Source organism: Mchenga conophoros, linkage group LG1 (genome assembly GCF_057382185.1).
Source record: "Mchenga conophoros isolate Kocher_MC1m ecotype Shallow Benthic linkage group LG1, M_conophoros_male_GT1.1, whole genome shotgun sequence".
Classification (NCBI taxonomy): domain Eukaryota; kingdom Metazoa; phylum Chordata; class Actinopteri; order Cichliformes; family Cichlidae; genus Mchenga; species Mchenga conophoros.
In genome coordinates this window covers 5,592,615-5,607,656 of record NC_140526.1, presented here as the reverse complement: position 1 = coordinate 5,607,656, position 15,042 = coordinate 5,592,615, and the positions used below count along the sequence as shown (strand labels likewise).

The 15,042-nt window shown below is 39.1% G+C and overlaps 1 protein-coding gene across 2 annotated transcripts in view; it reads right to left on the bottom strand.

Moving 5' to 3' along the window:
• Positions 1-1,122: 1,122 nt before the first annotated feature.
• The window catches only part of cdh8 (cadherin 8), a 100,432-nt gene continuing 86,512 nt past the window's right edge, over positions 1,123-15,042 (bottom strand). The window contains exons 8-12 of one of the 2 annotated variants that reach the window (XM_085290834.1): positions 11,070-11,206; positions 8,426-8,547; positions 7,572-7,689; positions 3,459-3,710; positions 1,123-3,270 (exon numbers count right to left, since the gene is read on the bottom strand). In XM_085290834.1, coding sequence (XP_085146960.1) covers positions 2,783-3,270; positions 3,459-3,710; positions 7,572-7,689; positions 8,426-8,547; positions 11,070-11,206 — 1,117 coding nt within the window. In that variant the 3' untranslated portion in view covers positions 1,123-2,782. Of the gene's footprint in view, positions 3,277-3,458; positions 3,711-7,571; positions 7,690-8,425; positions 8,548-11,069; positions 11,207-15,042 lie in introns of both variants that reach the window. The other variant, XM_085290746.1, reaches the window with a different exon arrangement.

The window sequence follows — 15,042 nt, the reverse complement described above, 5'->3', positions numbered from 1 at the left end:
GCACAAGGTAATGAACATAGCTTAAACAACAGTGGTATCCTAATATTTCAGTAGTCAGCCAAGTTGGCCCGTTCTCAGATGTCTTACTGACATTTTGTCAAAGCTGCTTGTATCTTACAGATTGGTCTCTCACTCCCAATTTATCACATATAGAGGTTCGTGAAGGAGTCCCATTGAAAACCATAGGTGGTGGGGCTACCCCTGTAGCATACCTGACAGAGCTGCCTAGTTGTTGCTGTAGCTGCCTGGGTTTCAGTCACCCCCAGGCCATTTGCTGCATGTCATTCCCTCACTTTGTCTCCCCAGCTTTCTCTCTGTTCTACAATATCGCAATCAAATGTACGCGTTCTTGTTCTTTAAAAATGGCAAATTAGCTCTCAAAGTCCAGTGGTGGGGCAGTCCATCAGTAGTGTACAACTTGTGTCTAACGTAGCAATGCCTGTGACACCAAAGAGAATATCAGTATTTGATGGCCGTGGTCCTGTTTTGTTATGTCTGTAAAACGTGCTTTCTGCTATACTATTTGTAGTCTCCAGGCAAGGATGACCTTGAAGTAACTGGCATGATGTCATCAGGGTTACTTTTTCAAATATTTGCCCAAGGATGACTCTGTGCTTTGTGTCACTGAGCTGACCTGAAAATTATCTTCATACACAGCAAAATCTCCAGTGTTAAATTAACACTAGAGAGTGTCTACATGGGTCCACACCTCTGAGTGTTAAATACAATACTGTTGAGTGTTAAATTAACACTTTTGACAGTGTTATATGTTTAAAAGTAACCTGGTCAGTTTTGAAGATTAACAATGGCTAACACTGAGCAGTGCTGATTTTCTAACACTGGAAAATAACTCAAAATGTTAGAAATATTCCAGTGTTAGAAAATCAGCACTGCTCAGTGTTAGCCATTGTTAATCTTCAAAACTGACCAGGTTACTTTTAAACATATAACACTGTCAAAAGTGTTAATTTAACACTCAACAGTATTGTATTTAACACTCAGAGGTGTGGACCCATGTAGACACTCTCTAGTGTTAATTTAACACTGGAGATTTTGCTGTGTAGCACTGTCTTCAACGTTTTGTAGTGTTGACCTCTAGCCTGTATAAGAAAAGCACACTCATTCGGCAATATTTATAAAAATATATTTCACAAAGTAGGAAACAATACAGGGTATCTTAGATTACAGTACAGGGAGTAAATAATTGAACATACACATTTATAAGCATTAAAGCACAGTAGAAAATATGATCTGCATGTAGGACTATTCCATATATATTGTTTAGTCTACCGAGAACTGCCATAATACTGTATCAGTACAAACTGAGTATGCACGCAGCTGTAGTGCCATTGAAATTCTCATAATGTGCAAGAGCTAACGTGCAGAGACAAAACCTACCACCTCATTGAAAGCTAATGACGTTAGCAGTAACTCTATGTACAGTACAAGTCTTTTTATTGATATCATACAGTGTAAGCACAATATGCACATGGTCCTGATCTGCAAATTCATTTTTCTTGGGCTAACACAATCTGTGTTTCCTAAATGAGATTTGATGTTTAAAAAGAGTCACTTAGTTCTCAATTGGACTATTGTGCTCAGACGCTGCACCTCGGAATATATTACGAAATATATTTTACACAGAATTAGCATGTGTCAGAAAGATCCCATTTCTGAAGTCCCAATTAATGAATTCATCTGCATTGCTACAGTAACCTAGAGGTCTTGTTTGCCTGCTTAAATCTAATCTACATCATCAACTGCAATAGGTTTATGATATGGTTTGGCTGTTATGAAATAGTGTTTGAGTGGTTAGAAAAAAACTGTTGAATGTGAAATAATCTGAACACACTCACTTCAAATAGTCAGCACAGAAAAAAAAAGACTTAGGAGCAGATATACAAAAACTCAGAACAATAATGAAGAATCAACACATCTCTTGTCAAAAACAGTAGATTACAATTGTATTTAATGTTGCTTCTGTAAAAAGAAGGCCTCAGAGTTTCTACATTTCTCTTTTTTGTCTTCACTTCAGTCTTTTATAGGCTAGTAACGCTTGCAACCCACACCTGTAGCATGTAAATACAAAGAGTTGTATAAAGCAAGCCTTTCTGGGCTTTAGATAGTTTATAAATGTGGCCACCAGAGAACATATCAAATGATAACAAATTCACCTTAAAGCCAATACTGGTTTGTCTTTTTGCTTTTTTTCAAATCATACATACATTCATCATTGTAATGAAGACCATATATTGCTTTGTCATTGTCTTGTTCCTTGCAATCACCATCAGCTGCGTGGCTTAGGGAGACAGGAAACCCTCTCCACCTTCTGTAGTCCAGCTTGTTGTCCATGGAGCATCGAGCATGGTGTCCGCTCAAGCTTCAGAGAACCCACAAATATCTGTTCACTGAGCAACTACCAGCAATGCCAGGGTTTTTCTGCTACTGGTAGTCACAGTAAATGACTAACACCCAAAATACTGCTAGACACTCCACAACGGAATCTAAGTTACACTCCACAAGAATCATAGATCTCCTAATAAAGACATTGTTTGGCTGAACAATTATAATGCGCTTGACATAGTAGATGACAACTGCTATACCTCACTCTAAAAAGATTACAAAAAGGTGGCCTCCCTTGTTATTAACTGTTTTTTTTTTCTTTTTAAACACCAGTTTCTAAAAGCCAACAAACCCCCTAGCGTTCAATACACAAGTATGTGGACAGAAAAAAAAATCTTAAGTCTTTTTTTTTGTTTGTTTGTTTTTAAGAAATCAAAGGTCAGGTCTCACGGTCACTCTCACCCACAGAGTAGAGCTCCCCAAGTCTTCTGAAGCGTGGACCCCATTCTCTGAGATAGTCATAGTTCTGGTCAGAGTCTGATGACGCTGTCTCCAGTGAGCTGAGGGAGCCAGCAATGGATCCCCGGCCCTCGTATCCATAGATCTGGATGGAGTCGTAAGGTGGTGCTGTTGGATCATTGTCTGCCTCGTGGAGCCGTACGTTGATGAATTCATCTACATCCACACCATTTGGACCCGAATGTTGACCTGCCCGTGGCATAAACTGCAGGTCAGGCTTGATATCCTTGCGTGGCAGGTACCCATTGATGCCATCCGGGTTCTGCAGCGTGGCAATGTCAAATGCTTCGGTGTCCTCCTCACCTCCTCCTTCATCATCATAACGGATAATATTCTCCCTCACATCTTCGTCATCCTTGATAATCAGAGGCTCATTCTTGTGTCTCCTCAAGGTCACGAATAGTACTACTATTACTGTCAGAAAGAAAGATTGAAAAATAGGTAGAAAAATACACGAGAAACTAGGTTAGGATTGGTCAAGTGGATTTTTGTGTTAGTACAAGTACATCTTTTATGGAGGAAAAAAATCTATGATGTCTACAACATCCATTAAAACCACTTCAATGGAATGATGCACAACAGAACGGATACCTCACCTAGCAGTAGTATAATGCAGGCAAGGATGGCAATTAAAGCCCCCATACTAAGTCCAATGGGTAAGACATACGCCTCCACGTTGCAAGACTGGACAATGCCATCCTTACTGCACCCACAGACTCTGATCGTCAAGGTGTTGGTGCTGCTCATCGGCGGATTCCCATTGTCCGTCACAATGATTGGCAGGAAGTACATCTCCTGTTTCTGTCGTCGGAAGGTATCATGCTTGGCTAGGACACTGATTGAATTGTCTGTCAGAGAGATGTAAAGCCAGAGATGAATTTTTGCAAGGGCGTGAGAAAAACCCATTATTATTCATGGTGGTGACAGACTGAAGTTCTATTATTAAATTGTGTGAAGATCAGTGCAGCATGAGGGTAAACTAATTTCACATCAATCGCCATTAGGCTTTTTAGCATTCTCACATTCCAATGCTGTAGATAGATTCCAACCACCTTCCTTCGTTTCTCTACAGTCCAATTTGAGGATTCTGAAGAAAGGTGAATCTGAATTCGCCGTCCCTCTTTGAAAGTGAAGGAAATGAAGGGACCACGGCAGGCGACACTGGCTAAGAAGATGGCACATGTCGACCCAGAAAGGTGCCAGCTGCTCTTTGATGGCACTTCTGTGAAGCTGTCTGCTCATTAGCTGGCACTCCTTAGCCTCCTCACATTATCAAACACTTGCAGTCCCATAAGAACCTACTCCTGCTGATCTTATGGAAAACATACAAGATTTCTGATAGTCTAACCTTTGCCTCGCAGCTTGAGGGTGATACAGAGAGAAGGGCCAAGTTGAAACATTCGTGTTGACAGAGCAAACTTAATCATAAGATGGAAGACTTCATGATAGAATTATTTGCTTTGCACAATCTGTAATTGATGTGAACATATGCTCAGATTTATTTTCTTATGAGTGCTGCCACAAAGTGATACACTCTGCTTTGTGAGCACCGACATGTCCCTTTTTATTTAGATCATTGAGCACTGCATAGTAAGAAGTATAAACTATAGTGAAGTAAACCATTGGGGCATGTTCTGATATGCAGATGATTTGCATTTTCCTAGCAACTATTGATGGTAAAAAATAGAATTGCCAATCGACATACGGAGTTTCTACTCAAAGAGAAAGACAGCTGTGCACATAACCTTCAAACAGACTGAACTCACTAGGTTTACAACAATGCTGTTTTTATTACCTTTTATATATTAGGCCACTTGAACAGTGTTTCATCTACTGATTGTTAGCGTTCTGATGAACACTGTGTACATTGAAATATTAATTGTCACTATGACAAAAGCAAAGCCTTATTTAAATTAAGATTTGCTATAAATAACGTATTATGTGGGAGGCTACAAATGACAGCAGTGACAGCAAAAGTGACACCAACAGTCTAAACACTTTCAAATTCCCGATGCCTCTGAAGTTTCACAACCTACATAAATTAAATGTTTTATAACCTAACATGAAAGGATCTAAGAAGTGAAAGAGGTCATATTGGTAGGACCAAATTTGCCTAGAAATAAATATACAAAATGGTTAGGGTGTCAGTTTGTGTCACAGTTGTATTGTGTCCTCATTATTGGCATGTCATTGTATGCTGTATAATCACAGACACTAATAATTAGTCCCTAAAAAAGCCTTTCCTTAAATCTGAGTGTAAGACTACATGTTTCACTGACAATCTTTCAGCATCACAACATTAACAAAATTAACATGCAGCAGTAAATGTTGTTTATAGAGCCGGAGACAATGTTGTGTTAACATGCAGTAAAGGCTCATTCAGCAGTGGTGATGAAGAATAAGGACTACAACAATTAATATTTAAACTGACTGACACTTGCAGGTAAAGTTTGAAGCTGTTCGGTGTACAGCTAATTGGCTAATTAGCCTGCAAAATTACATTAGCAAGCATTTTTCCTTTGCTAACCTTTGTCTTGTAGCTGGTTCAGCAAGTCGGGGTGAAAGACACAATTCTTTGGTGTTGTAGGAGGAAAGAGGGGGCATAATGACAAAACTTTGGGCAGTCTGAATAGTTACACTCTTATTTGAAAAGTCTGTTTATATTTAAATTTTTAAGAGACGATTTATCAGCAATGTATCATAACCAGTAACTGCGATATGGACTGTTGCAGTTACTGGACAGTGCTACTTGTCCCGCTCACAATGATGCTAAAAAAAAGTAGAGGTAAAGTGAAGGAGCAATTTTAGAGAAAATTATTCAGCATCTAACTGTCTGTCTAACTGTATTAGGTCCTGGATTACAAGGTTGCAGTTTAAATTTGGATATACTGTGTGGATTGCATATGTAGAGTGTGTGCAGCAGGCACTCTGGCAATCAAAAGCAGATAAACACATGTACGGTGCATGTATGTATGACATTTATTCATAATATATCTTGATGGTCATGGAAATAGGAGGGCACCTAGAGATGAACCTCAAATATTGGAGGCACCCAGGAAAAAAAGTGTTGCCAAATAGGAATTAAATTTTTGATGGACCCTTTAATTTTTTTAATAAACAAGGATCACTCTGAATAGTCGCAAGTATAAAGATAATGCTAAAAGGTGATGTAGAATTGAAAGGAGATGATTCTGTTCTATTAATGACGATAAAGTAGTACCTGTCAAAGACTATTTGACATTAGCCACCAGAAACTGTAGCGGTAAAACCCTTGAGCATAATGAATTTAGCAACAGTACATTTTATTCCTAATGTGTTGAACATTGCATTTGTAAAAGGAACATTGTGTTATTTCCTCATACAAATGTTAGTGTGAAAATAATGTCTATCAGCAGAATTACATTTTTTGCATCATGGTGAGTATGTTGTCTCAGCTACCAAGGATGGGAAGCCCTGCTCTGTTGCATCCCGCCTACTGAATACTCAGTTGTGAGGACGCTCAGTATCTTCTATATAGCTGGTCAGAACCTTCGCCATTTTCCCCATGGCAGGCTACCCCTAACCTCTTCACTGTGCATTCCCTACAATTAGACTCATCATCACAAACAAAAGCAGCACACAGAGGCTCACAGGAGCCCGGCGCTCTTCACTGAAGTGTCTCCCACAGCTGCCGCCTCAGATAGAAATAGTCACTCAAGTGCAGAGGAATATGGTGCAATGGTGCTTTTTTCTGTTTAGAATTAACATTACCATAGACAAGTGGTATGTAATATATGGAACCAAACCACAACACATATTTACTTTTGTTTCAGGCATTTGAGGAAGAGAGGAGGCTTTTTGTTCACTGGTCAAACACAGAGCTGTGCTTTTAGAGGTGAATCATTTCTAGTGGAGGTTTTATCTGTTACATCATCTTAAGAAACTAATAAATCTCCTCTGCACAAAAGGACAGGATTCAGGAGCATGCATGTTTTATAAACTTTGAAGTTGATCCAGAGTTAAGACTAAATAATCTGAAGCAAGTCTGTGCTGATGCAGCCTTTTATTCATAACACGTTGGGATGTTATGCACATATCCTGCCAGTGCTGTTCAGAAGCGCAAGGTTTGTTAAAAATATTATAATAAAAAAAATGGTAGCCCACTTGACCTGATTTATACAAACTCATCTTGCATCAAAGAGAGGTAGCAGTAACTTTGCCTACAGCTTCCACATCGGAACAGAAGGGTAGTACCATATGAAGATCTTTCTGCCCCAAGCTGAAACTATTACACAACTCATGGTGAACACAGTCGGTTCAGAGTCGGTAATGAAGGAAAGGCAAGAGAAGAGGAATGGAATAAAAAACATGAGAAAATGGCAAATAAACCATTCAGAGTATTTAGCAAATAAATTTAGTACCATCTGCCACACTGCAACAGCTCCTAGGAAGTCACCCTACATTTAGCTGAAAGAATACCAGGAAAAGCCATTTGGATCCCATTCATTTAGTTTCCCTCAAAACGCGCTGGGGAGTAAAAAGAAGCTGGTGTCCAGACAATTTCACATCTGCTAATTGTGAGCTACACTGATCCACCAGATTTCATCTCCAGTATGGCTAACGTGCCGCGGGTTGGAGATTAGACTGGAAAGCCATTGAAAAAATTTGCAGAAACTTCAGTCATTCTGCCACAAAAGACTTATTTTTCTCTGATGTCACCTGCTTCTCACCTTGGTTGTTTTTGATGGTAAAATTGGGGTTGTTTAGCATCTCAGGGACTAAACGATAGTCAAAGTAATGGCCCTGGATTGGGTCATCTTTGTCCACCGCACTGACAGTCTGGATCACCTGTGTTGAAAACAGATAGAAAAGCAGATTTACAGAGGAGGGCTCAAAACCATTAGAGGAGGCAGCCTATTCATTACTCTGTTTTTGCCACCGCAGATTGCCTCAGTGTAATAGTGGCTGGATCATACCTGATGAAATATGTGCCCTATTCATTCCTGGAGTTTGAGATTATTATCAATGAGGTCCTGTCTAGTCTGGCACACTTTCAGGCTCCTGGCTCTATCTGTTAATCTGTCATCATAGGTCTTATCACACTGTATGTCTTTATGATTTATTGGAAATTAGAATTCAGGCCCGGCAGGACAGTTTCATCTTTTCTCTGTTTACTTTTTTTTCTCTCTCCTCCTTTCAATAAAACTCCCTATGGTATATACACAGGTCCCGTGAATGAGGTCGATTGATGAAAAGGAGAATGCTAAGTACTTGTCCACGATTTTTGGCTGGGGGAAGCATTGTGCCATCTGGAGGAGGACATGAAAGACAGTCTTGAATTATGATCCACTCTGATCAATCCTGACTGCTCTCATTTCCCCTTTGCTCAGCGCACACTGTGTGGAAGGAGGACTTTTGTGGAGAAAAAAGACCGTACTCCCACCTCTGTAGTTTCCCACTGAAATAAATAGCCTATAATTCACTGTGGCCAATCATTACAAAGGAGGAGAAAGAGAAAGAAAAGGACAGAGAGTAAGAAATTGATAGATAACTGCTTTGATGAATGAGCGTCTTCTTTCCTTACCTGTCCAGGCTTTCCATTTTCACATAAAAAGGCCTCGTATTCGGTGGCAAATTCGGGTGCATTGTCGTTAATGTCCATTACTCTGATGGCCACAACTGCCCTTGATATCTGACTGTGATTTCCTGATTAGATAGATAGATAGATAGATAGATAGATAGATAGATAGATAGATAGATAGATAGATAGATAGATAGATAGATAGATAGATAGATAGATAGATAGATAGAATCATAAGGAATCAAAAGATGTAGAGGAAAAGTGGAGATTAATAAATAAGAAGAGCCAGTGATAGAAAAAATGTTATACTTGAAATCCCAGGTAAATTCTGTGACCTAGTTTTAATTTCCTTTATTTTCCATCTTTATTCTCCCTTCATTTCCTGGGCTGATGGGAGGACAGATGATAAGCCACATCAATCTAAATTTCAGCCAGTATCAACGATGCAAAACAGGATTCTAGGCAACAGAAATGGAAAAAAAATCCTATTCAAAGTGCTTTTGAAAATCCCCTGTACACTGTAATGTTTAAAACATGAGGGTTAAAACATGCATATTAATGAGTCATTGGTAACTGAAGTCTAAAAAGACAATAAAAGGCAGTTTAATTAGATTAGATTTTGATTGGAATTATTCATCACTGGTAATTGACAGTCGCTTTCGAGAGTCTCTGTGAATGGTGTATTTATTAATCAGTGGTGCAAATGCCAACTTTAAAAGCAATTATCTATTAATGTGGACCCAAGACGGTTGTGTCACCATGGCCAGTGACAATAGTGATTTTTGTTTAAATTATTTTTATTGATTTGGAAAATTATCAATTTAAGAGAATGCTTTGCAATGTTATTTTAGACGTACACTACATTTTTCTTGAACCGTGTGTGTGTTTTTGTAATTTCCTTTCATTTTTACAGATTAGCTACACTGAGGACATGCTTATATACAACATACTTTATGCTGTATACCAGGTACCACATCATAAAATCAGCATATGTGATCGCATTTTCCCAGAGTTCTCAGATTTTATCTGCTAAAAACATCGGGCCATACCAGACAGAGTGAAGCTGCAGCAGCAGAAATCCTGAGTGCCGTGAAAAGTGCCAGACTGCCTTTCACTGCTTATGTTCTAGGATAAGTCCCGCCATTCCAACAGCTGTTGTCTTTAAAAGTTACACTGTCACATTTCTATGAAGAAATTAAACCACTGTCACAGAGGATTACATTAATATACATTTCTGAGCATGGAATACCAAATTATTTGCATAAAAGCATTAGGTTTTTTTCTCTTTCATAATTTCAGTAAAACCTTAAAATGAAGCAGTAGACGCAGTAGAAACTCAGGGCCTTCAGCCTTTCCAGGAGATGAATTGAAAAAGAGGTAAGCAGTGAGGTGAGTGGAAATTGACAGTCTGATAGACAGTGATAGATGGATTAGAGCAGAGGGAGGGGAGACAGTGTGCCCTCCCCTCGCAAGCGATTTCCCCCTAGTAGCAGACAGGGAATAGAATCTGATTAGTCAGATGTCAACTGGTGCGAGGCAGCAGAACGTTCCTCAGTTTGGGTGGCAAATGGCATCGGGATAGAACTGGGAACACATCTATTGCTTTTCACGCCAGAGAAGACACCGGCTTCTCCTCCCCATCCGTGAAGAATAGCAAAACTGCTGTATTTATTTTGGCAAATTCCTATTAGGTGTTCTCAGAGATGCCACTATCTCAAGCCACAGTTACTTTGCCAAGAGGCATGAAAATGTGCTTTCAATGTAAGGGTGCACGACATGACAAGGGAACCAGCTTATCAAATGAGACACATTCAGTTTCTCCAATAGGCTGCTGCGACGGTGGGATTTGTCTTTACCGCATGGCCAAAACATTGCGACAGTGTACGGACTTTTTTTTCTTTCTATTTTCTGACAATTAATATGTGTTTTCTTTGATTAAAGAAAGAAAGCGACAGATAGATGATGAGACATAGAGAGGAGGAAGAGATAGAAGAGACGAATCGGACAGAAAAAAGTTACAAGCTGTGTAAATTTCTATTCCAATAGCTTAAAGGGGTACATTAAGCTTTATCACAACATACAGCCCCCCTGAAACAATCTGTATGCAAATAAAGCCTTACATATGGTTGGAGCTGTTTGTAGCTCTGCCGGCAAGATTTTCTACATAGTCAGTGAGTTTTGCGGTTCGCAGATGTTCTCTAATCTGTAATGGATGCTGGCGTTGGAGCAATCCACTCTGGAGCATGTCTTTAAAACTGTTTATTTGATACGTCTTAATGTTCTTGCACTTTCACAAATTGACTACTGAGCTGTTTAATTCAATCAAAACTCAGCAAATTAACGTATTTAATGCCTCTGTGGATTCAAATGCTAATTGTTTGTGCCATACTCTTGGAGCGATTAAAAGTGCTGGTTTAGAAAGCAGCTCTATACTGTTGAATGGAGAACTTTGTGAAGCAGGTCAGTGATTCCTTTGACTGAGAACACCCATAAAGTTGTTCAAAGGAGTAAGATAGCATACATGTGTTTCTGCTGTTACCCATTAAAAAACAAAAAACCCAAAGCTTTATTTTCTAAAGCTTTGGGGGTAAATCATTACGGACAGTGTGCACAGCAGGGGAGAACAGAGCCAGCAAATGTTACTTACTGACTTCTGTGGCTGTTACTGTAATATTGTGCCACATGTCTGTCTCTCTGTCCAATGGTTTGGCCAGCGTGATCCTGCCATTGTCCACATTGATGTTGAACTGCCTCTCCAGATCTGTGTGTCGATCAATGAAGTACCTACCAAGATAAACAAACACCAGAAATTTGAGCCAAAACACTGTTGCGGCAGCACCACTGAAGCATCTTTTCTAATCCTTGGGGTGTTGTGCCTAACAGGAGAAACCTGTAGATCAATATTCATTTAAAAACAATTGGAAATCAATAATTATCATCTGAGGGATAATTATTGCCTCCCCATGAACAGCAGGGGGCATTACAGCCTAGAAGCCCTCCCCCCCATCTAGGCGATGCCTCCTTCCTGCAAAAAAGACCATTAGTACATGTTATGTCAGGGTAAGAGATGTGGTGCTGTTAACCCTGTTTGGGATCTGTCAATACTCAATGGCTCCCAAAGGCTTTGCATTAATGAGTTAGGACAGCATTGTGTCACATACAACACCAACAACAGAGGGGCATGGGGGTGGGGAGGTAATGAATATTACAGGAGTTAAACAGTGACCTGCCTATTAAGAACCCTTGTCCGATTTCAGCAATTTTTTTTTCTTTTTAAACTAGTAGAAGGAGATGCTTTATTCATTTTTTATTTACGTATTTTTGTCAAGCTGTCCTTTTTCAGATTGAAATTAATCTATGACCCTGCCCGTGACACACTGACTGAGACTTGTATAGTCTTCCAGTTTAAAAAAAAATAGTGCAACACATAAAACTCCCCACCCCAAAAAATAAAAAAAAAGCAGAAGCACTGGAATGCACATAAAAGAGAATTTTCTGATGCCACTTGAAGCTGTGAAATCGCTCTTTCATGTTGCAGCACGCACAGCGCCAATTCTTGGGACAAGCCCACACAAAACTGACTAAAAAAGAATCTGTCATTATGGGTCATCTTTGGTTTCACACATTTCATTTGCCATTATGTGTGACTGTCATAAACATCCTACTCACCCAAAACACAAGGCTGCAGTGATTCACGTGAACTAATTACATGTACTGCACAGCACAAGGGTTTCCATACCTCCAGGACACATTGTCCCTGTTACTTTCTCTCTGTTTCCTCACAGTACCCCACCTACCCACCCACAATATTGCAAAAGTATTTTTTTTTTCTTCCTTTTCTATCCAGCTGGGTCACAAGCTCTTACTAATCCAATCCCCCTATCCAATTCTGAGCAAACCCCCTTCCCCACACAGACATCCCGGCCATCAGGCACACTGCTCACCCTGTCTCTCCTCCTTCCTCACCCTGGGTCTCATTCTGTCTCACACTGGAACTGCTCATCCCTATCACTGTAGACCTGTTGGCAGGGAGTCTATAGTATTTATGTGAGAGAATGAATGAAAAGACAGAATGGAAAGGAATGCAGAGGAAAGGAAAGAAAAAACAGAAAAAGAGCACCAGAAAATGGCAAAGACAAAGTCACAATAACTATTTATATGAAGAAGGTTGCTGCTTATACAAGAATGGTAGGGAATGAAATAAATAAACCACTGGCCCAGATTCCAATTGTTGGGGAGATGTACCGAGCCGTGACATTTCCATTTTTGAGATGAAATGGTGTAAAATCCTCTAGACGCCAGGCTGGAAGAGGTCCATAAGGACCCCACCCCCCACTACCAACACCCCACCGCTCCTTCTCTTTCTCTCTTGGCCTGCAGACGCAAAGCACTTTCAAGACAGGCAGACAGCAGCAACCCACCTGGGAGCAGCCTCTCTCCTGCAGACTGAGTGGATCCCAGTCAAAGTCTGACAGCCTCACGTGGAAGAGAGGAGACAGACCCTGAAATGTTCTGCCACCTGTCACTCAAACTGACTATGTGATGTGAAAAGAATTAAAAGCAAATAAAAAAAATGATCTCCAACATTATACGTTCGCAGCTTTCCCGAGTGTGATGTGAGAACAGGTGCAAATGTATTCACGCGTCCGTGTATTTCTATCACATCATTTCAGCTTTGCTTTATGTTTCAGAAGATTTTTTTTTTCCAAGGCTCTGGACGGGCCTAGGTCAAACAGTTATCCATCATGTTGAGGTTGTTTGTGCCAAATATTTTATAAGTGCTGCAGCTGACATCCAAAAATATTCAGAATCACTATAAACATCATCATCATACATTAGTGGAACATAAGCTCAAATAGCAAAATAGCTACAAGCTATAATTAGACTGTTTTTGTTTGTTTTTTTGTAATTAGAACTTTGATGCACTGCATTTTTCACAGAGTGTCATCTATCAAACAGTGTGGCCAGGGTGGGACTTCTCTGTTGCAGTTTATGAGGATGGCCCCTTTTTGCCATGCTAGCTATCATTGGTCATGCTTACTATGCACAGTGATGTCTCTTTTCTGTCACAAAATTTTCTTCAGTCAATAACATAGACTAGGAACAAAACCTAATTACATATTATATATTATTAAAAAAAATTCTTTATGTGTTAAAGGAACAAAAAAGTTAAGTTTGCTTTTGTTCACATTGCTGTGCAGTGGGCCTACTCATAAAGTGCAAAATGAATCATTAAGATGACACTAAGGATTCTATTATAAAATGAGTATATTATGTTTTTTTCCTTTCCCAAAATTAGGCTCTAATTCAGTTTCTCTATAACCAATTTTATATGTGTGTGGAAAAAAATGTACACATAAAACAGAAGCATTTCCTAAAAAATTTAAATTAAACAATTTTACATATGGCTTTGGCAATGTTGGAGGGAGTTTTATAAAGTACGATGAATTAAAATATTCAAATACAATGAAAAACCAAGAGAAAATGTTATGATAATAATAAATGAAACATTTGTAAAGTTTTCATTAGTTCAAATCGGTTAGAGTTAAAAGTTCAAAAAAGTTATTTAGTCGTTATGGAAGAATTCTTATTACTCTTATTTCAAAATGAAAGACATACATGAATGGTTTACTGTGGCCAAACTAGGCATGATAGTGATGCCTCCCACTTAACTGTTACCGCTAATTGTTTGTTGTATCATTATGGAAGCGTCCGATATATCATATAAGCATGCTACACAACATGTGCTGCAGATATGTATGTCTACCTGTGGTTATCTATTATAGGCTAAGCAGCCATGGAAAGGTTTCTATGTCCATTTGTGTTTTTTCACACCCCTGACTGGCTGGGGTTTTATCTCCATTACAGTGTGAATGTGAGTGACTGAGCGCCTGTACAAGTTGGAAGACTATAAGGTGAAAAGATTGAGAATATATATATATATTTTTGTTGGCAGCAAACAAAATGCCCCTGATAATCCTGCTTGCTATTACGTCAGTTATTCCCCTGGGAGGATCACAGGGGTAAAATTAGTTTCCCCGACTCTTAAATGCTGACCATTTATGTTTGAACACAACATCTTATTTAGTTTCATTTCCAAGTTCTTTTAATGGAGATGGTGATTTGCTTGAGAGTTAGAAATAATATATAGTATAAATAACAAAATATTAAAAATATAGGAAAATATCCCTGTGAAGTAGAAGGTGTTTTCTTTAGTGACATTACATTTCCATTTGTTTCAAAACCATCTCCTTTGCTTGACTACTTGTATTACCATACATAGTATGCCAGCTGTCAGCTGTGCCGTAACATATTGAGCCGGCATAAACAAACATTCTTTAGAATTTCATTATGCTCCTGTAAATTACTTCAAAGTGAAAGTAAAAGTAAAAAAAACAAAACAAGAATGAACAAAAAGATGAAAATCAAACATGTTTAAAATCTTTTGCCAATGCTTGTCACTGTATCAATATTTCCGATATAAACTACACATATTATATGAAATCAAACAGTTTGTGTCAGACAACCTTAGTGACTGCCAGATGTCACATTGCTTTTTATTTGTGATCAGTCAGGTAGAAAACGACAGAGCACAGGCTCCAGAGAAAAGCTGTACTAAG